This window comes from Camarhynchus parvulus, chromosome 1 (genome assembly GCF_901933205.1).
Source record: "Camarhynchus parvulus chromosome 1, STF_HiC, whole genome shotgun sequence".
In the NCBI taxonomy this organism is placed as follows: Eukaryota; Metazoa; Chordata; class Aves; order Passeriformes; family Thraupidae; genus Camarhynchus; species Camarhynchus parvulus.
The window spans coordinates 17,966,644-17,991,178 of NC_044571.1; the positions used below are offsets into that span (position 1 = coordinate 17,966,644).

General features: G+C 42.4%; 1 protein-coding gene across 1 annotated transcript in view; it reads right to left on the reverse strand.

Moving 5' to 3' along the window:
• Positions 1 to 21,831: 21,831 nt before the first annotated feature.
• The window catches only part of GLRA2 (glycine receptor alpha 2), a 120,067-nt gene continuing 117,363 nt past the window's right edge, over positions 21,832 to 24,535 (reverse strand). Inside the window, exon 9 of the mRNA XM_030949110.1 lies at positions 21,832 to 23,352. Coding sequence (XP_030804970.1) covers positions 23,074 to 23,352 — 279 coding nt within the window. The 3' untranslated portion in view covers positions 21,832 to 23,073. The remainder of the gene's footprint in view (positions 23,353 to 24,535) is intronic.

Here is a 24,535-nt window from a genome sequence, read left to right on the forward strand (position 1 = left end):
GAAGGAAGGAAGGAAGGAAGGAAGGAAGGAAGGAAGGAAGTCCAACCTGTAGAGGAGCAGCATCATAGACTGATGTGGCCTCTGCAGCTGTGTCTGTATGGGGCCATGCAGCGGATGTGTCAGCATGAGAGCCCAGTTGTTTTTCACTTTTCCTTAGTTTGTGTGAGCCTAAGGGTGAGGTGAGCAATGTACCTGGATCCCACCTGCCCAGTGGGATGATGTCTGGTACACAGCCACAAGACCAATATTCACTATTCTCACAATAAAAAGCTTATCCTAAGATTAGCCTTAATAACACTACTTATCACCAAGAACCTTACAGTAATCTTTAAGTATTTTAATGTCATATGTATATTTATTCTAGAATTTTTATAATCTTGTATCTAGCACTCACCTGCATTCTTACTTCTGTCACTGATCTGCTGCTTACATTCCTTACCCTGTATAAAGTGCAATATCCCATTCCATTTACCATCCAAAATTGAACTTCCAACACATCCAAATGCCACCCAGTGATTACAGCAGGAATTGCACTTGATGCCTTACACTGCTGTATTGCATGCAACAAACTGGCTACTGGGATAATTTTTAAAGATAGGTAATTTATCTTTGTGCTTAGAGAACTCTGTTATAAAATCTACACATACGGGGCCTAAATCAATTTCTTAGCTCCTCATTAGAACACCATACAGTTATGAAGCATCCTTTAATGTTAATCCTTTCATTTCCCAAAGAAAAAGCTTATCAGTCCATTTTAACTATAGTTTTTATATGTAGCATTTCCCAAGATGCCTCTTGATGTGTTGCAGTAGACAGAATGGAGAACCAGCTGGATAACATGGGGCATTTGTTTTACCTCCTACACAGGTGACATTTTGCCATTTCTGAAAATCCACCCAGAATTCTGTTATGGAAGAGCACGGTATTTTCGTTTGTGTACTCCTCAACTATATTTGTGTTTTGCAAAGGTGTCCTTTCTCCAGTGTTGTGTCTTTCTCTTTGCAGATGTAATGTGAGGACAGAATCCATTTTGTTGAGAGAAAATGCTTTGTTTTGCCTGTTATTATTTCCTACCAGGAGTTCCCTTGCAGGCTCCTGCACTCTCAAACCTGCATTTTTTAACCAAATTTTCCCCTATTGGATACCAACTAGGACCATTTCCTGCAGGGATCAGCCCTGTGGGCTCCCCTGCATTCCTGGGGAGTGGTGTTTGTGCAGTGCTGGCTGGGAGCTCCTGCAGGGAGCCAAACCTGCCATGGGGACAGGGACCTATGGGTGCATCGTATGACTCAGCCCCGAGAGAGGAGGGACGGTGCAGCCCGGGGCTTGGAGCCACCTGCCTGGCCAGGGGCACCCTGCGGGGTGGGGAGACAGGCTGTGGCCCCTGGAGAGCAGGAAGGGATCAGGGGCTGGGCTGTGCCCAGGGAAAGGCGCTGTGGGGAGCAGGGACAGCGGCAGAGCTCTGCATGGGCACTGCCCAGCACAGGGTCACAGCACTCCTGCTGGGACAGGGCAGCATGAGGCACCCCATTTCACCAAGCCTTGTGCAAAGAGTGGAACCAGTGATGCAAGTCTTCCTGCCTTGCACAGCTTTCTGTGATGCTTTACTAGTCACAACCTGACAGCTTGCCCTGGAATACAAATTGAATGAATGTGCAGAGTGACTGTTATGATGCCAACAAATCCAGTCCTTCTCCAGGTGTAATGTCACAGACATTTCTTTTATGAAAAATCCTCTCTTAGGATTTTCCTGCTGAAGCTGAGAAGTTCAGCAACAAGACATAAACAATAGATTATCTGCTGCCGTGGAATGCACAGGTCTGTCTGGATTGGCCCAGCTTGCATGTTTATAATTAATGGCCAATCCAGAACTGAGATCTCTCAGACACAGTCCGGGAGGGCTGGTTTGTTATCATTCTTCACTTAGCTTAGCTTAGCTTAGGAGCTTCTGGAAACTCTCAATTTCTTTTTCTTTCTAGTATAGTTTAAATAGATGTATATATCATAAAATAATAAATCAAGCCTTCTGTAATGGAGTGAAGGATCTCATCTCTTCCTTCACCCTAAAAACCCTTGTGACCACTGTCACAGTGTAAAACATCCCCGATACTCTATTGGTGAGAGAAGTGCTTTTGACATCTGTATCTGATGGCATTTGACTCTTTACTTAGTCTCTCTCAATGCACCACTGTTCCTGATGCAATTTCCTGTTGCTCTGGACTCATTTCTCTTGCACTGACCCACAGAAAGATGTTAAGAAAGGAATTATTCATCCACCTTTGTATGTGTTTGAGCTCTGAATGGTAAAGTTTGTAAACAAACCTAGTAGTTTCTCAAAATAAACTAGTACCCAGAATGCAGTAGATGCTCTCCAGCAACAGAAGAAGAGGTGCAAACGCATCAAATCAACAGGACAAACTTCAAAAGAAACATACATGATTCCTTCAAACTCATTTTTACATTTATATCATTAATCACATAGAAAAGAGAAAAAATATGTATTGTTCATTCTGGTTAAACTCCTCTGTGCAACTTGTCTGATGTTTATGAAGTTATAAGAAGAGAACATTTGGACTTTCATCAGGATAGAGCAGAAACAAAGATGACCAGTACACTGTACATGTGATTATCAGCACTTTTTTTTTTAAGTGGAGATGTCTCTGTAGAAGACTAAAAGGCAATTGTGATTAAAGTTTCTGAAATGCTGTTTTACTTTTAAATGGTGCAGTAAAAAGAGAAAAAAATCATTTTTGCAGGAATCAGTAGTCCCTTGCAAGAGAGCTGATCTCACCCAACAGACTGTGGAGCTGATAATTAACCAGAAACAGTGAGGTTCATCATTCTGTAATGAGCTGCCTGCAAAACCATCTGATGAAGAAAGGCTGTCAAACAGAATCTCTTGGCATGGCACATCCACCTGCAGGGCTTACTACAGATGGCATGACAGTGTCTGACCATCTGATCCAGTCAAGAGAGGCCAAAGAAGAAGTGATGTGTGCTCCAAACAATATTTTCTAGTTCTTCACATGCTGCAGCAACAAATGATAGAATTTCTTTATCCTCAACTGAATTTCAGGGTAGGGAGGGAAGCACAGTCTCAGTCCAGTGTTAGAAGCAAAACACAGCATAAAACACCAAAATTACATATGCATTATTTAACACCATTACTGGAGATGATGCAGCAGTGGAGAAAAAGATAGTATAAAAGGATGAAGTGGAATCCCAGAGCATTTGTAATATCTACCTTCCCTGTGGCACAGACTGGCATACATACAACCACCCACTATTTGTTGCAATTTGTTCAATTCAAAGCTATTTTCACCCTTTTTAAAAAGGCCTACCCAGTAGTCTTTACTGTAAATGATAGTTTCTGAAGGCTGGAGCTCCATTCATGCAATAATACAGATCTGAACTCTACAATGACAATTTCCAGTTTGTAAGGCTGTGTTGCAGTGCTGAAGGCACCACAGATGTTAAAGCTTTAGGGGTACCATGCAGTGCATAAAAGCCAATTGGACAGAAATACAGGGTGATAAAGAAACATATGATAAAGAATCATATCTTTCCTTTCTTCAAACCAACCTAAACCAAAGCATGTTCTGGCTATTGTTCAACCCTCTCTCTCAAGGTGAAGAGTTTCACTAGCACTTAGCCCAAGAGAGTCACAGAGAGCTGAGCCCAGGCAAGCCACACAAATGACCTGGAAGGGCCCACCATGGCCATGTGCATTTGGCCACGTGGGTTTGCAGGATCAGGAGTAGATGTGAGGTTTGCAGGGCCAGCTGCTTCCAGAGGTGAGGAAGCTCCTTGGCAAACAGCCCAGCTGTCTCTGCTCAGCCATGGGGGCTGCACCACTCAGAAGGAACAAGGGGCTGCTCTGCAGAGACCTTCATTTAATAAGGCTCAGCATATCTCCAAGTACCTGTGAGCACCTTCAAATTTCTTTCAATACGAAGTGCTTCTCCATATCAGCTGTCAAAGATCTGGCACAGGCCAGGGCAGATCACCTGCTGCCATTGCTAGCAGATAGTTTTTGTTGGGTGATTTAGGCAAAATGTGAGCCTGGTATAGCACTGAGCCTGTCACCCCTGTGCTTGCATTGAGCCTCATCTCAGGCAGGGAGTCTGCCTGGAGCCCAGGAGAGCCCAAAGGGTGGGGAGATTTGTAATAGAAACATGAAGATTGGCAGGAACAGAGAATGATTGAGCACCAAAAGAACTGGCAGAATAAAGGGTTAAATACATAGATACTCCCCCAAAAAACACACTTTCTAGCAGTAAAATGGAAGCAAGGGTGGTTGTACCAAGCCCAGAAGACCTGCACTGAAAGACCCAGGCCAGCTGACTCCCCAGCAGACCCTGCATTCTAACAACAGGAGAGTGGCATCAACATGGCAGCAGATCCCATACAACAGTGCATATGTGCTTTTTCCATTAGCCCACAAGGAAAATTTTCCAAAAAAAAAAAAAAAAAAAAAACAATGAGCAGCAACCTGGCCTAAAGGGATTAAAGACCTGAATTAACAATGATCATACTAAAGACTGCCCCATAAGAGATGATAGCTCCTAATAGATGTGAGATCTGTCCAAAATGAGATTTTGTGTGGCCCTCAAGAAGAACTCCAGGGACAAATAGAGGACTTGGCAGCCTGTGTTCTTTGTCCTTAATGTCATACACAAGTGGTCTAAGTCAGACATCTTGTTGCTTGTACCTATGTGAAATGAGAAAATGGGTGAATGAAGTGTTCAAGGGAATAGTTGTGAACTGGTAACATCAACTTTCTCACAGATGTTTGTAAATAAATATCACCTTCCCCTCCATCATATCCTACACCAAGCTTTGTGCCACTGGTTTCCATCCAAGTGTACACATCTGCCCAGGTTTAATAAATCTGCTGCCTCCCAGGCAGGCTGGATACAGGTGAGTTGTGCTCGTGGTGCTTCGTCCAGTTGTAGGCACCATGAGCCAGCAGCCCATGTCTGGCTCTGTTGTGCTGAGCTTGGGCTTGCTAAGCTTGGTCCAGGTGTCTCACCAAGCTGGAATGGCATATCTGCTTCCCAAGGACTCTTAGGAACAATATAGTCATGTTCACACCTAATGTGAACATTAGGTGCCAAGGGATGGGTATTTGGGATGAGATCAAATCCCCTACTTTCATTTTCTCTGGGGCACGATTTCCTGACCAGTGAAGGACACTGGCATGCAAAAGGCAGGAATAGTGCCTGATGTTCTTGTTCCACACCTGTGGAATTTCCTAGAGAGGGCTGTCAGCAACATGTTGACGTGTTGAATGCCATAATGGTCTATGATTATTGATTAACTCCTTACAGACCCACTTGCTGCAGTTTGTAAGGACAAACAAAGAAGAGATTGACATTTTTGTTGTTGTTGATATTGTTGGTAGCTTCATTTCAAGGTAATTGAGACTAATCTTGCAATGACTAGAAAAAAATATTTCCCATTTCCCCAGTGCCAGCACACACAGGACACATGACTGCTGTGGTGGCACCATCTGTCTTGAATATAATTTAATCTGTAGATTTTCATATGTGCAGCAGTAAACAGTATACTGACTATGTTATTTGACTGAACTCACAAACCTTCAGTTTAAATGTATTTTAAGATTTTTTTTTGATATTTGAGATAGTTCAATCATGAAGGTTAGGACCAGCACTACAGACAGAGTTAAAATTAATTTTGTACTCAAAACCTCTCATTTTCTTTGTATGTGCCCTTCCCAAATGACACCAATTGTATTTTCTAAGGCTTTACAAATTAAACATAGTGATTAGAAATTAAAATTAGTTCATATTAGTATTCCAGAGCACGTAAAAACCAATGTACAAATTTTTTGTGCTCGTGCCCTTTACCTCCCTAGCAAAAGCACACAGTGTTATCTCTTGCTTTGTACATGGCAGTAGCATTATGAAAGCACTCCCTCTCCCCATTCCCCCAAGCTGAACTCAAACCAACTGTGTTTACTCACAAAACATGAAGCCTGCAAGCCACACAAACCCTGCCATGTCACCTGGTGTCTGAAACAGAACCACAGAATGGATCAGGTTGGAAGGGACCTCAGTGGCTCCTCCCTGCTCCAGCAGGGCCATCCCAGAGCACAGGCCAAAGGATTGCATCCTGAAAGTTCTTGAATATCTCGCTAAGGGAGACTCCACACCAGCTCCAGGCAACCTGTTCCAGTGCTCAGTCACCTGCACACTAAAAAGTTCTTGCTCATGTTCTGGTAGAACTTCCTGTGCATCGGTTTCTGCCCTTTGCCTCTTGTCCTATTGCTCAGCACCACCAAAGTCCTCTCTCAGACAGGGTCTGAACAGGTTTAGCTGTCTCAACTTATTCTTGAAAGAGAGATGCTCCAGTCCTTTAATTACCTCTGTTTCCCTCCACTGAACCCACTCCAGGAGCTCTGTGTCTCTCCTGAAGAGCCCAGAACTGGACACAGCACTCCAGGTGATTCTCCCCAGGGCTGAGCAGAGGGGCAGGGTCAGCTCCTATCACCTGCTGCAAAAGCTCTTCCTGATGCACCCCAGGATTCCATTGGCTTTCTTGTCCACAGGGACATGCTGCTGGCTCAAGGACAGCTTATTGTCCACCAAGACCCTCAGGTCCTTCCCTGCAGAGCTGCTTTCCAGCAGGTTGGCCCCCAGCCTGTGCTGGTGCCTGGGGCTGTTCCTTCTCGGGCGCAGAACCCTGCACTTGCACTTGTTGAACTTCACTGGAGGTGTTAGAAAGCCTTTTGAGTGCTGAGCACACAGCACAGAGGTGCAGCTCACACACATGGGAGACTCATATTCATTTCCATATGCACACCCTTTGGAAAGAGCAGTGATCATTTGCAGCTACTCTTCTGCATAAGCAACAATCCCTCAGACACCCGAGATCAATGGTCACTGTAGTTTGCTAAAAGAGGGAAATATTCTATTTCCCCAAACTGTGCACTGTGCACTCAGCAGAGGCGAGACACACAGCCCTAAGTGGAGGCCATTTCCAGAAGCACCTCTGATGCCATTCTTGGGTCATGTCTACAGAAAGCTTCTGTAGGGGCTTGTATTTATGAGCAGTCTTGAGTGTGCAACAAAAAGAAAAAGCTGGTGAGTAGGAGAGGGGCCAGAACAAATTAGCCCCACAATGGGTGCAACCACCAGGCTGACCCCACAACCAAATCTGCCAGGCCAGACCAGGCTCCCGCAGGGAAGCCACCTCCAGGTCACCCTGGGGCCTTCCATTGCTCGCCAGGAGGCTAAGCAATTCATTCTATGACACAAGGAATAAGAAATGGTCTCTTCTGGAAAAAAAAAAACAACTTTTTTTTTGTGTAAGATCATTTTTAGTTGCAGAAGTAATGTCAAAACCAAATGTTGAGAGCCATTTCTGAAAATCATGAGATAATGTATCTCCTCTGGAGAAGAGGAAAGAGAAAGGCAAGTGAGACTAGAAATATGGGATGTGTACAAGAGAAGTTGAGAGGTAGTACACCTTAACAGAAAGCTGTTTGTCAGGAGTGGTGCTATAAATTCCCACATTGTCATGAGATGCTCTAGGAGACCAGGCAGCTGTCCATCCAGGTAGTCTTGTTCTTCCTTTCTTTAGCATTGCCTGGAAAGGCACATTCTGGTTATTTATTTTTAATGTTTTCCCCTCAAGGTGTCACTGCAGGGTAGACTTAAGGCTATTTACAGCACCAGCTGAGTATTCTCATTCCTGAAATTGTTTCCCTTTCTTTGAAATAAAACATTAACTATAAACACCTAGGGTAAATAATGCATGGTTTGAAGGTAATGAAACATCTCCATGTAATGTGCATGTCCCTTGTGTTACTCTTCTTCAATTTATTTCCTTGTGTTTTCTCCATCTTGGTCTAGTTCATCTGGGAAGAGGAAGACTTGAGAATGTCTAGGGCATTGTATTTAAGCCTGTTTAAAAGCAGCTCTCTTGCTGGTTCCAGAGAAAATCTGATTTGAGATACCACATGTCCTTCTTGTTCATGCAGTTGGGCTGCTGCCTGCACTAGCGAGCTATTGACAGCCCTCGCCAGGAACCCTCTAATTTCCTGTCAAAGTCCTAAATCCAAGAGGCTATTAGCACTACCTCTTTACCTGGCATTGAAGCTGGTCAAAGGCTCAGGGAGAACAACACAGGCTTACTTAGAGTGATTGCCTCTTTGCCAAACAAGCATTGAGATGGGCTCTTTTTTCATTATTTCGTCTTCAAGTGGTGCCATTGGTAGGCCCTTCAGTGGTCTGTGAAAGAAAAAATCAGTTATTCTACTGGTGAGGAGAAATAAAGCCTTATACTTGTAGACCTTCCCTGCTTTACAGTAATTTCAGTTTCCTTGTCTGTCCCTTTTGATAGCTCAGTCTGGAGGCAAGATAACTTCCAGTTGCACAGATATTTTGACTCCAGGCTTTCTTGGATTTTTTCCCTGTCCCACCTGCTTAGCCAAGCACACAATGAGTGGGAGTAAAAAGAATGTTTTTTCTCACCTTTCCTCTTCTTCCAACTGCATTTTGTCTTGCACCCTTCATCTCTTTCTTGTGACACTTCCCTTTTGTTGACAATGATATTAACATTGCTACTTTTGCTGTTAGAATGTCAGAATTACCTCTCAGAGAAGTGGTTGGATCAACAGTGGGTATTATGGTGGGGAATCTGAATTAAAGCATGCTGGGCTGATGCACAGAAACATATGAAATGAGGGGTTATTATGCTGAACATCTCCACTTGTGATGCAGTTGTGATGTTTTAAGCCAGCTGCTGTGATCTAATTACATTCACTAACTATGTTAAGAGAGTGTTTTAAGAGTGGTAATTCAATCACTCTGAAGTCAGAAAATATCAGCATTTAAGTTATCTCTGCAATCTTGAATGCATGCTATACAAGTCTCCAGTTACTTTCTTTTAAATATATTTTTAAAATCACCTAGTAAACTGAAATATAAATACAAGAGTAGGACTTGGAGGCTGCTCCAGGATATGGGCTGAAGTCTTCCTTGTGGCTGCTCTCCTACCTCATAGGGTGTACATGCTAGTAAGAATTTCTTCACACTCCCCAGTTCACATCCCTGACAGTTTTCAGGTATCACCCTCTGGTTCTGTTCTCTCAAATACCATTGCTCTTGTTCAGCAGGACAGGGTGTACTGAGCCCAACAGCCTCTTCACGGAAATTGCTCCTACCTCACTGTGAACACTCATCAGGGTTTCTCCCTCCTGTCTTTATACGTACAGGCACCCTCTATGGCAGGTGGACTTCACAGTCATCATTTAACACTGGGCTTTTGTGAAATTTGGTTGCTGCCTGGTAAAAGGCCAGAAATGAAGAATGGAAATCCCTTGGTGTGCAGAGCCTGGGATCTGGACTGGCCCACAGTGACGAGTCTGGAACAGCAGGCACCACCAGACCAAGACTCTTCAGCACTCATGGAAGGTGCAAATGTTGAGGTTCAGAGAACACAGCCATCACCTTATACTCTAGGATGTATAACGGCTCTATCCAATTTTACTTGCCCTGCTTAATGCTGTATGCCAATTCATGACATATTGATTCGACTTATAGAAGTAATCTTTTTTTCCAGTTCATTTAAATTATAGTTTAGACTGTACATGCTTGAAGGAGATGTCCATAAATTATGTCAGCTTTCAGTAAGTCTACATTAAAAATGCAAAGTAAATCAAAAGTGCTAACTAATTTTTGTTTAATTATTGATTTAAGCTTACTCTGCTTTGGAAAATGTAATTAAAAAAGTTGAATTTGGCCAGATCTACAGAGGGTTATATGGATTCAAGTGGTAATGGAAAGAATTCAGTCTCCTAGATCAATTATGAAAATGTGTCCTTTGACAGTGGCTCCAAAGAAGTCGTCCAACAACATTTCAGAGTTCCTGTTTGTCCTTTTAGCCATTCTCCAAAGGACAGAAAGCATCAAGGAGTTTCTGGGTTCTCTCCAACATGGTACCTCACTGAAATACCAACGAGGGTGATGCTTTTTGAATTAAAAGGAGGTCAGTTAGATATTGACCTGAAATGAATGCATGAATTCCCTATACCTAAATTATACCTTCCTGACTGCCTATTTATTACCCTCAGAGGCTGTTTTACTTTTCCTCTATACCCAAATATTAACTTCTACAGCAGAATAGGGGAGCCTTCTCAGGAGGGAAAGAGACACTACTGAAGAAGTGTCACTACTACAGAAGCATCTCTGCCATCCTCAAACATTTGAAGTACAGAAGGAAAGAGTTCCAGGCCCTAACATGAGAGAAGGCCCTAAATAAGGATTGCAGTTTAAATTGAGATTATTCAAATGGATCCTGCATATTGCCCAAGAAGGAGACAACCCCCTGAGGCTTTATACACCTGGGAATCAATCAGGGAATCGTGATAACAATGCACTGAAACCCATGATCTGGTAACTCCGAGCTATCAGAGTCATCTGAGAGCCTGGCTGCCTGGAGAACAGCATGGAAAGGTTATTGTTGCCATATCTGCATTGCTGTTGTTATTATGATTAAACTTGTATCAGTATTGAATTGCTTGATCTTGCCACTATTGTTGAATTAGCGAGGTTAATCCTGCTTGGAGAGATGTTTTTACCAGGTTGCTCCTATCCATAATGTTTCCTGTGACATCATCTTGCCAGAGAGCAGGTTAAAAAGTTTTAAACTAAAATTTTAAATATAACCTTTTCAGACTACTGAAATATGAATTCAGATTTCTTTAATGACTGCCATAGTACTACTGAAGGTTAAATTTATTAGTCCTAAGATTTCAGCGCTATAAAATAAAAATTCTTTCCTGATACATTCTTGAAGGATTATATTAAGTTTGTAGGAGGATTTGAAAGATTATTTGAGAGATTGAGAAACAATTCTGGATAACCCCAAATCTGTGGTTTTGAATGATGGCAGCCTCAGTGTAGAAACCATAGTAGGAAGATTTCCTACCATTACAATTCTTCAGCTTGCTTTCTGTCAGGAAAACAGGGGGCTCTGAAGGGACTCTCTTTACCAAATAATTTAGGTTTGCTCACAGCCCTTTTCCAATAGGAGCTGTTTGTTTTCCACTTGTTTGCACTGCTGAGCAATTAGTGAGCTGAGAAGTAAGTTGGGACCATCGAGGAACTCAGCTGCACTTGCTCTCCTCTGTCTGCTCAGCTCACCAGACCTTTGCCAATCCCAGCAATCTTTTTGGCAGGGCAGTGAGAATATCAGAAATCTTTGTAAAAGGATTTGAAGGTCAGCTGGGAGAATTCGACTGGGAGCAAATGTTGTGGGGGTCATTTGCTGCTGCAGGAATGCTTGTAACCTTTCAGGATCAAGTGGGAAAATCGATCATGAGAAAATACCTGTGCTCCTTGCAACATCAGGGAGGTGAGGTGTGGTTGGGTTTTTTTCAAGGCTGTACATTCGAGAGTGTTTTCATCTGTAAACCTTTGTCTCATGTACTACCTAGGGGAAAGAGATTTCTGTGAGAAGCTGAAATGAAGCTGACGCATCCCTGCCAGGAGTTTTCCACAAACAAAAAGCAAACGTGCTCTCGCCCTGCTTGGTCGGCAGCCGGGGAAGAAGTCCCTGCTCACCAGGCAGCTGGGGTTGTCTTCCTCCGAGCTCTCAGCCAAGAGAAAACAGCTTGCAGCCCATGTGGCACTTCAGTGTGAGCAGTAAACATCACATTAAGGTTTGTAGGAGCCCAATAACCTGTCACTGCGGGTTTGGCAGCGCTGCCTGAACTGCCCCGGCAACGCGAGCCATGTGTGCAAGGCAGCTGGGAGCACTTAGGGACAGCTGGCCCTGCCCTGGGGCTGCACAGGCTCAGGGAGGGGGGACAGGGCGGAGCGCCTGTGGCCAAGATGTCTGTGCACCCACCTTGTGAAGGAAAGCCAAAACTGAATAAGGGGTAGCCCCCATGGGCTCAGCCCTAAACTGGCCCAGAGGAGGCTGGAGCAAAAGGGGGAATGCTGGTGGTGTCTGACACATGAGCATGGGCCAGGGTAGTGAGGAGGAGCAGGAGGAGACCTGTCAGGTCCTACCTAGCCATGGGCTGGAAACCACTCCCCAAAGCACAGTGGAGATTAAAAGCCACTCCTGGCACTCCAGAGACTCAGTCTCTGTAAAGTTGCCCTGGGGCTGTGCATGCTTTTATCCTTTTTTTCCATTTTATTTATTAGTGCTGTTCTTTTCTTAAAATAGAGGCTCAATTTCTTGCACAGTCCACGAGAACTGGAATGCTGTACAGTTCTGCCATAGCCAGGACAAGGATATCTGGCAGGGAAGGCTGGCTGAGGAATCCTGGCTGTGTTGCTTTCCAGAGGGGTGCTGTGGAAACCTCAATCACTTCAAAAGCCTGATGGGTCTGTCAGGAGGTTTCCTTTTTCCCCAGGGGAGGCTCATCCTCTCTGCTGTGCAAAGCTCCTGCCCTATGCTGACCCCAGTATGTGCCCCTGGGAAAAGCAGGGGTATAAAGCACAGGGAAAGTGCAAAAGCTGGTGACATGGAGAATTGTGGTAGAGCACCCCATGGCTCCTACTAGAGGACAATGGGATTGGGGTGACAAATATATGTATTCACAGTTCCAGGAAGGAGACAAAACTGAGAACTACACTCCACTTGTGGGAGAGCTTGTCTTTAGACTATTGATAGTCTTCTGAAAACCTCTGCTGAAAATTATTCAGAAATCAATGAGGATGTGTTTTCTGGGAAGATTTTTGGTGTCCTTTTTAAATCTTCTGCTGTAAGGTACATAGGGAATGTTAACCTGGTGGAATGACCTTCTGAACTTGGCTTTTTGCTAGGATGCTGCTCTTAGAAAAATGTCTGACAGGCATCTTTTCCAGTTTTTCCTGTTAAGGCAACTTTTACAGTCCTCTTCTTACTGCAGAGATATAAAATACAGCTCACCGTGTCCCCAGGGGTTTTGGCCTCTGGTGAAAAGGCCAGAATCTCAAACTCAGAAACTCAGAAAAATACTCTTTGTGAGAAGAAGGAAAAAGATGGAGCTACAAGTAAGTGATCAGGAAAAGCTCCAGGTAAAAGTAGTTTGATCATAATATTCAAGACTGAGATTTCCAAAGGCACTTAGTGACTTTGAGTGCCTCACTTCTTGGGTGTTCCAGCTGAGAAGTCTTTGGAGGCCTCAGACTCTGAGAATAAGTGCTTGGCATTTCCTGAAAGTTATGTCTCCATTAACATATTTCAAGTGGTGCATGAAGAACAGGAGGCATTGAAAAATCACAAGGCCAAGATATTCTTTAGTGCCTTAAAATGGACAGACAAAGCATATTGTCATGCTCAGACATAGCTCTTCAAGGATTTTGAACATATTTTCCTTTCTCTGAAAGATTAAATAATGGTATATCTGAAATCTTACACTGCACTTCAGTTGTGTCATGAAAGATAGAATTCATATTTGATATTAATGGAGCAGGTGAAACATGAAATGATTTTTCTTTAATCTTTAATGAAATTTCTGGTTTTAGCATTTAGGTTGTCTGTTCAATGACACAGAAGAGCTAATAATATCACTGTTTTTGAAGAATTCATTCACTATAGGCAGCCTGATTTTCTGAATCTGTTGGAAGCTCTTTAGGTGCTCCAATGATGCATGAAAAGCATAATAATAAAAAAATCCTTTGTCCTTGAAGCCCAGTGATCATAATTGGAAACATAATTAAAAAGGAAAAAAAAAATCCTCCCAGTAAGCCACTCCTCTGGAACAGGGATGCAATAGTTTAGAAAATAACAATTCTACAGGACTTAGCAGGAACAACGGGGTTTCAGGAACTCTGTAATCAAGTATGCCCTATAGCTTGGATAAACCCCTGTATATTCAAGACCAAAAAGCTGAATGGTGCTTTCTGTAGCAAACTGCTTCTTTGCTGAATGACTTTGTTGTTTTAAATTTAACAATTGCTTTTGTAAACCCCTATGAGATAGGAAAAGTTAGTAAAGATGATGCAAGTTTTTGTAGGGAGAAACTGATTTTTTTTCTTATGGGGATATATAAATGAGAAAATGCTGGGCATGACAAAAAAATTGCTTTGAGACAGAGCAGAACTAAGAGGAGGTTCCAGGGGACACACAGCCATCATTCCATCTTCAGCCAGTCACTTTGAGGCCAAAGTAGATCTTGCAGTGTCTTAAGGTCATTCACACCTTGATTTTTCATTACCTCAGCCTAGAACTTTAATTTTTCTTTTGAGGGGCCAGTGCTGACCTTCTTGAAACAGAGGAATATTGGAGTAGTGTCCAAAGGATGCAGTTATTCTTCCAAAAATCAAAGATGCTCTCCAGTACCATTAAAGCCAGCTAGTAATGGAGATAATACAGACCTTGGCCATTCTCCCAGCTGGCTGTCCTAATAATAGAAAAGCCCCTCTGAGTGAGTAGCTGATACTGGGGATCTGCCAGGCAATTTTCATTAAAAACAGCAATTGGTGACAATATCCTTGGAGAGGTGGAGTTCTGTTTGTCTTACTCATATCACCACTGAAATGTGCAAGAAGATCCTTTCTCTCTGTTTTCAGTTCTTGCTGTTGGGACTGTCTTGAAGTCTCTGAAGTTTTTTGAAGTGTCTCCAAAACCTGCTCCCCTTTGCTTTCCAATTACACGTGGGGTTTTTTGCACACAGAGCTGCACCCTCTTGCCCTTTCATCAGCTCATAGGGAGCCTCCCACTCCTGTGTGGCTGAGCTGGGGAGCGGCTCTCTGGGTGGTTTGGAGTTGGCAGATATGTTTCTTTCTCCATCTTTCTAATTTTACAGAGGACCTGGTTCACTCCTTCTGTCCAGCCTGAAGGAGAACAGCAAGTGAAAAGGAAGGGCAGCCAGAACACGCCAGGGAGTGGCCAGAGGTGAGATGTGCACGAGGCAGTTGCAAAAGGCACCGGAGTGCAACCATGCCATCACCTAACCACAGCTTGACAACTGAAGTGTGAACAGTGTGAACATTAGGGCTTGGGCAACCTTGAAAAGACAATTTGATCAAGCCATGGTGAGGAGAATAAAGCACTTGTAAAGCAGCCTCTTCCTGGCCTGCTCCAGGGGTGAGCATTGCTGATAGTACATTCTGGATGTGCCCTGACCCGTCTGCTGCTGCGAGGCAGCCCCTCTGTGCCCTGCAGGATGTCTGGGATGTTGGGATTGCTTCCCCAGGCACCAGTGCCATGGAGACCCTCCTCAGCTGCAAAAGGGGCTTCTGGTGCCCTTCTGCATTGTTGTGGCTCTTGTGCCAGCACCATGCAGAGGGAGAGGTTAAAGGGTCCTCCCTTTTTAGTACACATTTCCCTTGTGATTTATTAAGATCAGCTAGAATTTCAAGTTGCAGGAAAAATGTCCATCAGTAGTAACCACAATCACATTTGCTGCAGAAGTCTTCAGATGTGACCCAGAAACCTTATCAGAGAGCCGTGGGCAGAGTGCCTGCTTAGCAAAACCACTGCAGGTACATCCCAGTGCTGCCATTTACAGGATGTCTGAGCTGTGCCTCAGCTGTTTCAGATGACATATATATTATATATTTAATCCATGGCAGCATATTAGCAGATCAGACTTAGATTAATCAGGCTAAAGATAACTTTTGGACCTTTTCCACATCTAGGTCAGAGAAAAAGAAGGTAGATATTTATCTGTGCTACCACACTAGCTAGCACTGTGTAGCAGATGAAATTTCCAAGGACATCAGTCAAAGAAATACTGCAATAAAACTGAGAGGAGCAAAGTGAAAGGAATATGTATGTGTGTGTGTGTGTGTATTGCACAAATGCAATACAAGCTTTACAGTTTGCAGAAGCGATCAATTTTTAGTGAAATTCTCTCTGCTATTATAGCAGAAAATAAGAAAATTTCCTTTATTATAAAATATCCTCCTTTGTTTCCTTGGTGCCATAAAGCAAGTCCTGCCCACTGATATTATTGCAGAAAACTACAGACAGAATAATAGTGCAGGTGTTCAAGGAAACCTTACTGCATGTCTGGAACAGGCCTCGTGTTTTCAGCCTTGGTGATGCCTGGAATAAGTCAACCAATGCATGGGAATTAGTTCATTTAAAAATAGATAAGTTCACATTTAGGATGTTTAGTGTGAAATGTTACAGTGAGTATTAATGGAGCACTTCTTTTCTGCAAATTAAAAACTGAGCTAGTGTTAATAAATCAAAGGAAACATTAAAATGCTCTTTAGCCTCTGCCAGTGTCCTTTTGGAAAGGCCTTTGAAGGACTGTTATACACAGAGATTCTGATGAGAGGGAAATTTCACTGAAATTCTAAATGTTCTTTAGCAACTTCTTCAGTTTTTACCTCACTTACTGCACTGGCAACACCAGAAGGGTCAGTGATGGAACCTCTCATTGTGGTAATTCAAGAAAAAAAAGACACTGGGCTCCAAAGTGAGGAGTAAATGTGCCATAACAGCAGACAGCCAAGATGTAGGCTGAGACCCTGCCCGTACTGAAACTTTCACCATTAACTGGTAACAACTTGATTTACATCTGAGGTCAGCATCAAAGTTTCTCTTGGTTTTGACTTGAGCTACTACAAGGAAAAATTGCCAAGCAAAAGATACTTTCTCTTTTTTTAGCTTTGCTTCTTGCATGGATTAGCGGAAAACTGTGATATTCTTCCAAGCAGAAAACATGCTTTCAAAGCCCTATTACATGTAATGCAATACGCATGGAAGGGGAACCCAATTTTCCTGCAGCAGGCAGCTCTTTCAGCTCTTGTTTTTTAAGCTAATGACTCAGTACCACCCCTCCTCTGAAGAGCATCTTTGGCAGACCCCTGTTGGAGCCTCATTGATTATGTCCTTCATATCCCCCTGAGGATAGAGTTCATTAGCTTATTACAGGAAAAATGTGCTCACTCTCTTCTTCTAAAGGTTAATTAGCTCATCACAGGCATTTGTCCACGCTGATCTCCTTGGTCTCTCCCTAATGCAGCCAAACATGTGTTCCCTTTGAACTCCAAGCAATGGCTAAGAGGAAAATTTTAACCATGCATTGGCAGCTTCTTCATTGCCAGGCTCTCCTGCCTTTCCATAACATCTCTGCCTGACCATGCAGAGGGAGGAGGAGGAGGTAGTGTCAGTGTCTCCAGTGTGAATTAAGTCATTGGTGCTCTCATTTTCTCACTGGAAAACCCTGCTAAAGACTCTGGTTCCACAGTGTTTCCTACAGTGGCATAGCACTTTTCTCTTTTTGTATTAAAGGGAGAACAGGGAAGGTGTTCTCTGGAAGCCAGGTGATAAAAATGTGATTTCCAAACATGTCCAGCCACAGGCCCAGCCCTGGGATGTCAAGGGTAGCACTCTTCATTACCTCAGGGAAGATGGATTCATGCCAAAGAAAAGGTAAGGTGGAAATCTGTGAGTCCCTCAACTGCTCTGTCTAAAGCACTTTCATTAAGCACTGCTGTGGAATACACTTCCTGTGTGCACTCTCAGGGATCTTGCTGTTTTTCCTGTGGAAAAAGGAGGGATGCATCCAGCTGCCATTTTCCTGGCAGGGCACACACTGTCCACCATCTCCACAACAGGAACTCACTCTGCTGGGCATCAGATTCAAGCCTTGTGATCATCTGAAGGAGCTGGTTTTGAATCAATTGTACAGCTGTTCAGAGGACTACTGACGATATTATATAATTTGTCCAAGTAAAATCTCATTTTTAGCACAGGCAAAATGTGATCAGGATCCCTGGTATTCATTACTTTTTTCCTAATATTGCCTCACAGCATATCTCCATAGCAAAGATAATTGTTTAGCATGTTCATTTCAGTGCAATCTAACAAACTGAGTGTATGTATTTCACAGAGTCAGTTTTCCTAATTATCATCTGAGATGCTTATTTTGACTCAATTTTTGATTCCTCCTGAGTGGAAGAGAGTTAATCCACTCTGAATATTTTCCCTCTCAAATTATTTCTAGTGCTTAGCGTTGGAAAGCAATCCTTTAAAAGAAACTGATCTAGAAGCTATTGAAGAAATTTTTTCCTTCTGCTTTCAGTTAGCACTGCATTGGGTTTGGAAGTAAATTGCATAGATGAGCTTGTCTGGAACTGGTGAAGCTTCTCTTGTTCTGAAGCTAAGCCCTAAATTTGATCATAATTCACAATCTCCTTGCAAAATTAGGAAAGGTGACAAATGACAAAATATCTTCAAATGACAAAAATATCTTCTTTTTATCTTCCTGTTAAGCTAGAGAAAATTGATTTTTTTAATGTAAAATCTGTGAGGGGCATTTAGGGAGAAAAGATGTCCCTGCTTAGAGTATTTTCACAGGCACAAGTTTCTCTAGGCAGCTTTGGGTTTGGTTTTTAGTTTTCCAAAACATTTTAAGACACAGAATTCTATGCCAAAAATCATTAGAATAAATTACTTTCAAAGTCTGGCAGAAGATAATTTTCCACTGATACTACATTATAGATAATGAAAATGAATATATTAAATAAAATTTTTTTCATACTACTTTGTGTAATACAAAGCTGATATTTTTACAAAAATTTGGTTTCTTTGTTCATTGCTGTGTTCTAATTTTAAATGAATAAGAAAGATGTGCATATACTTTTTATAACCACACATTAAATATATTTATTCTTGTATTTAGAAATATATTTCTAAATACAGAAATGCCACTCTTGGACTGAGTACGATCTTTTGAATAAATTCATAAAATCTGAATTCCAGGTGTAGATGCAGCATCCTGTTGCTGAGGCAAAGACACCACCCCAATGAAAGCCCTTCCCAGGAAATGCCCATGTCTGTAATCTCAAAGGCAAGTTCAGATTCTTCCACAATATTTTCAGTAACATCAGCTGCAAAAGGCTGTAAGTTTGGGCTGGAGCCTCATGTTTGGGCAGCAGCTCCAGTGCCACCCATGTCAGGCAGGTTTGGATAAAGATGAAGAGCTGCAGCAGTTCAGCCTGCAGGAGACAAACATTGTTTTTCCATCAGCTCTTTCCTATTGCTTTCAACATCTCATACTGGGAAAAAATGGAATCAAAGTGAGAAAATCTCAATGTCTGTGGATGGGGTCCACTCTTACTCCTCACCTCTGTAGCACATGAAAACATCTGACCCCAGAGTCATTGCATATCCCAGAGTTGTCCTCCAGCAGTTAGGAATTGCTGATATCTCATATTGGTTAAACCAGAAGCCTCTATTGCTACACCACATTTGATTCAGTACATCACAAGTGACGTCTCTGCTACCTAAAAATATGAAAAGAAAAAAACCAGGAAAGAGTAACAAAGAGAGATCTCTCATTTCATATTGCACTAATTTTTTTTTAAATTTTTCACTTTCCTCCTAATGTAATAAGATTTTTTTTAAAGATCTCTTTTATCAGTTAGGCTTTATCACAGCACGTGACATCATCCATTTGGTGAGAGATGGATAAACATTTCTCCTTGACTACTGAATCATTCAGGTCCAGCCTGTAACAACGGGATGCCAATGACCAGACTTGATGTTGCATCCTTTAAAGACATGCTTCAAGTTTTTTAAGCTTTCTTGGTAAAGTAGAAGTCATCATAATTGTCTTATAACTAAATGCAAGTAGTTTAAATGCTCTAGGGCTTAATTTTATTTTACCAGCTAGAATTGTAGCATGCAAGTTTTCTAATGTGTGTGGAATCTCCTCCCATCCTGATGTGCCTCCTGTTTCACAAAGGCTATTTGTCTCAGTTATTTTCTAAGCCATTTTTTTCCTCTTGCAATGGTGTCTTGGAATAAAACTGCTTCACTATTTAATTATTCTGCTTCCCTGAGTGCAGGGTGATCATTTTTTGAGTATTTTTTCTCTGTTAACCCTACTGAGAATTTGTTTAGGAAAGTTGTGTCCTGCTATCCTTGTTAATTGATGTTTTATTCTGCAGGCAGTTTCTCAGCCAGTTTCTGGTGCCAGCCATGTTCTTTGAGAGAAGGTTCTTTAATAGATGGCCAGTATCAAACCATCTCTATGTCAGAGGGGTCACAGCCAGCATGTGGCAACTTTTCTGTATCGTGCAGCCATTCCTATTTGTCATGCTTGCTGGCCTTGTCCATTTGCACACATTGTTTCCAAAATTTAGTTAGATAATTTCAATATCCATGACTAGTTGAATAATTTTCATGTATCCCTAAATTCTGTCTTCAAAAGAGAGAGACAGATCTATTCAGATTTTGTGCACGGATTATTCTTGTGGCTAGACCAAAGTTTACACAGAAGGCAACAGCAGAGCAATCTTCCCATGGATACTGTCAGCAAACCTCAGTTCTGATCAGCAAGATATTTTAATGAACTATTTGATAAATGCCAATAGCCAAGCACTGCAAATAGAGCAGTTGAATTTGTGATGTGGATGCTGGAGGCACATGAGCTTCACCACAGGAAGGGCCATAAAGACTCATCCATCAGCTGAGAGCAGGTTTGCATTCCTATTGCTGTGGCCTGCAGCCATTTGGGGCAGCTGTGAGCAGCAGGCTCTGACATTCATGAGAATCTCTGTAACACATCTGGGCACTGAGGATTAATCCTGATTAATGCTGGCATTACACCTTCATTTGAAAAACTGGTTTTGGAACAAGGGGTTAGTAAAAGTGAGGTCTGAATGTTTACATACCAGTGAAGGCTCCTAACTTGCCATACAGATATGGTTTACAGCTGGGTATCTTCACCCTGCTGCACTTCATGGCACTAGGATTGTGCTGGGGTTTTCCTCCACTACATTATCTGTAATCAAATATTGTTCCATTTTAAAAATGAATAAAAGCAAATCTGATACCATAAAAATTGCATATATTACGATATTTGAATTTGCATCAAAAGCTTATTTTTCAGAGCAGAATAGTTTGGACAGCTGTTTTCAGTTCTCACTTGTTACCCTTTCTGGGGCTGTCAGTCATATCTGGATTCCCTGCCTCAACAAGGTGGAGGTGATGTTGCCAGTTCCATCAGGGGGTTAAGCAGCAGAAGAGTCTACAAAGCTGAGGAGGGTATGGGAAGATAAAATGCATGAGTGGCTTTTTGTTGCAAATTTATTGTTCAGGAATCAGAGTCGTCACAACCTCCAGTTTCCCTTCGCTGTTCTGGGGAGGAACAAAGGCTGGTAGCTACAGGCAGCCATGTGGAGAGAGTTGGGAACACAGACGCATAAACACACAAATACAGGCTCAGACAGGCTGTGGAACCTGTTTTCTCTCAGCAGAAGCTGGTCCAGGAGCAAAAGCAGAGTGAAAGGTGCTGAAGGTTCAGTATGTCTCAGCTCCACATCTCATTAGGGGACTGAGAATAAATGCCTGTATGGGGCAGCTACAGTGTGTGTATTTGGGCATCACAAGGGAAGGGCAGAAAACTGAATTCAGTGTTTAATTTGCTTTTAAACTATTGGTCACTCCCATGTCTACAGGGGGCACCTGGCACAGGCCATATCAGCATGTCCTTCAGCTCACCAGAGTGGTGAAGCTCTAAGAAAGCCAGAAGAAAGTTCAGGACACCCCCAAGCCAGGCCCAGCACATGTGAAGCTGGGCTGTATTTCTTGCTCTGTAGGGTTGCTGTGAGAGGGGAGCAGTATCCCTCCTCCCCCAGGCCTGGCTCAGCACATACAAATGTTCTACAAATGCTCCTATCATATCCCAGACACACTTCTGACAGTCCTTGGCATACTCCCAGGGGCTGCAGTAGTCCCTTTGCTGCAGGATAGACAGAAAAATTTGGTGTGCTAAGTCATGTCAGCAGAAGGCTGCTTTTCACCCTCTTTCTGCTGACAGAGCAGTGGAAGAGCTGGGCTGTGGCACGAACAGCCCTGCTGCTGCTGCTGCTGCTGCTGCGAATGAAGAAGAGAGTGAAGAAATGTTAGTACCACATTTAGCTTTATTGAAATTGAACAAATACCTTTTTTTAATAAACCCTTTTACAGCAAGTGTAAAATTTTAATGTTTTACTCATCTTATGTTACAGTTTGTCTTCTTCCATGTAAGCAAAAATACCATCTTTTTTTCCTCTTTTTTAAATTTTTTTTTTAAATTTTCTACTTTAAAACATGTAGCAAGGATTTGAATAACGCAGATCTGGCACCAAAAGGTAACAGGTTCTGAAAATCACAGTACAGTTTTAAAATTCTTAGGTTAATTAATGATATTTAAAATGATAGCCACTTTGAGTAAAGATATAAATTAGAGGTCTGTAAACAAGTTGTGTTTACCTATAGAGCTATTGACTGCAGCTACAATGAGAGCGATAATAGAAACTCAATGCTAAACTGAGCTACACCTTTGAGGAAACAAGTTCTTACTAAGTAGTGTGGTACAGGGTAGCACAATAGGTAAAATACAGTTTGGCACCTCAAGTTGCATGTAAAATCAGCAGAAATAAAATGAAGTAAGTGCACTGTCTCCCAACAGAAATAAACCGGGCAGTTTCACTGGTTTTGGAGTGTCAACTATCAAATAAATCACATGACACACAAGTTCAACCCCAAAATTACAATTCTAGTAAAGCAAGATAATATTAAAATGCACACCCACAAGGATAGTAAAGTATAAATTTTTTTTCCTTTATTTTCCCTCTCCCCTATCAGTAGAAATAATTTACAACCCACAAAAGGACTCCTTGGTGAAACCACTACCTACAGACATGATCATGGAATGTAGCTCAGTAGACTTGTTTCAAATAGAAAGGCAACATTATCCTGAAAAATTTTGGTCCTCTTATAACTTACTGTACTGTAGCCACCACAGTCTCTTGATAGATGTTTTAGGAGAATTGTTTGTTTTCTGATTCTCTTTTGTTCTGAAAGGTAATATCTTGGTGATAAAGCTGGGTATAATTTGGCCCCAGTTATAGATGTCTGATCGATGCTGAATCTGGAAGAACACACTAGGAGTACAAAGGGGGAGCCTCTTGACTGGTCTCACGGCATATTTTGTCATGGAATCACTTTTCCTTCTACACTTCTTTTCCTCTTTGCTAATTTTTTCTCCAGTGTTCTGGGGGAGTGGGGAAGAAACCCTTAGTCCATATGACAGAATGACATTTCGCTGTTTATTTACATGTGGATCACTTTGGCTAAGAAGTCCTGGCAAACCAGAGCTGCCTATTTCTTGTGAATGTCCTCATGCCGTATAATTTTGTATGTAATCCAGTAAAAGATGTTGAAAATGAGGAAGGCCAGTGGGAACGCAGCACGGGATATTGTATCAATCCTTTTTGCACGGTCAACAAACTTCTTTTTGATGGAATCTGAATCCTTTGGTGGTGCTGGAGTTGGGTTGGGTGGTGTAGCCTTGACTGCTGTGCCATCTTTGACTTGGAGGCAGTGGCCCATGCCATAGCCACTGAAATTGAATCGGCTGTCACGAGCAACTTCGTCTTCCTGCAGGATAAAGAGGACAAATAAGACACACAATCACCTGTCTATTGAGCATGCCATGTAGTTGAGTAGTTGAGGTGCACCCCTCCAAAGCATCTCAGCAAATTACCTGGTTACACAATGATATGAAGTCTGGGTTTTAAAGACAAACAAGAAGTTAAAAACCACATCAAAAATATGTGGAAATCAGGTGACTTCCAATGTTTGTGAATCTGAGCTTTAATTTTTCTATTTATCTATGCCTAAATCAAGAGCCCTGAGCAGCCAGCTGTATCCCAGCCCTATAGGGAAGAGATTTGACTCCACAGGTTTATATTGCTCTCCTTGAGCTTTCTGTGGGGAGGACACACGGTCATGAGCAGGGCGTCTCCTCCAGCCAGGCTGAATTGAGTGACCCAGAGATCCAGGGGCCCAAGTTCAAGCCAGTGGGTTTCCACTGCTCAGCCTCACAGCAGCCTCACAGCTCCATCTCAGACCTATGAAACAAGGGTAGATCATGGTCCCTCCCTGCTCACAGGAGTGCTCTCACAATCAGTACTTCAAAGTGCACTGGGCACTTGGATTTAGTGGTAGCTGGGAGTCAGGTGCAGTAGCGCAAGCTAATGCAGCATCACCCTGCAGAAATCCATTCTCTCTTGTCTGAGTGGGTGATGTTTGTTTTTGTAGAGGTGAGTAACTACCACTGAACTTTATCACTGTAATAACTGTGTGATGAAAGGCTTGTGACTGTGCTGGTAAATTCTCCCTGATGTTTCTCCTGTCTGATAGAACAATAATGCACAAGTTAACAGTTGCTGGCGACTCTCCATGAAGGATTCAAAACCAACAGACAAAGCAGCTCTATTCTTTTTCATTCCAGCAGGGATGAATTGTAAGTTCAGGATCTTGTTCTAGTTAAAGACCTTTTATTTGACTGACAGATGCTTCACTGTTGACTGAAAATAACCACTTTTTAGGTTGATAAGGAGCCCAATCCCTCGTGAAGATATTTAATATCCTCATATCTCTTATGAAACCAGAGCCTTCTGAACTTAACAGAAAATCAAAAACTGCAAGAAAAAAAGGCATCACAGCAGCAAGATATTGAATAACGAGTATATCGGCTGAACTTGGGGGTGGGAAGGGAGGATAATTTGCACCTATTCAGGATGTAAATCACTGCTCCTTCACAGGAAAACCTCTTTCA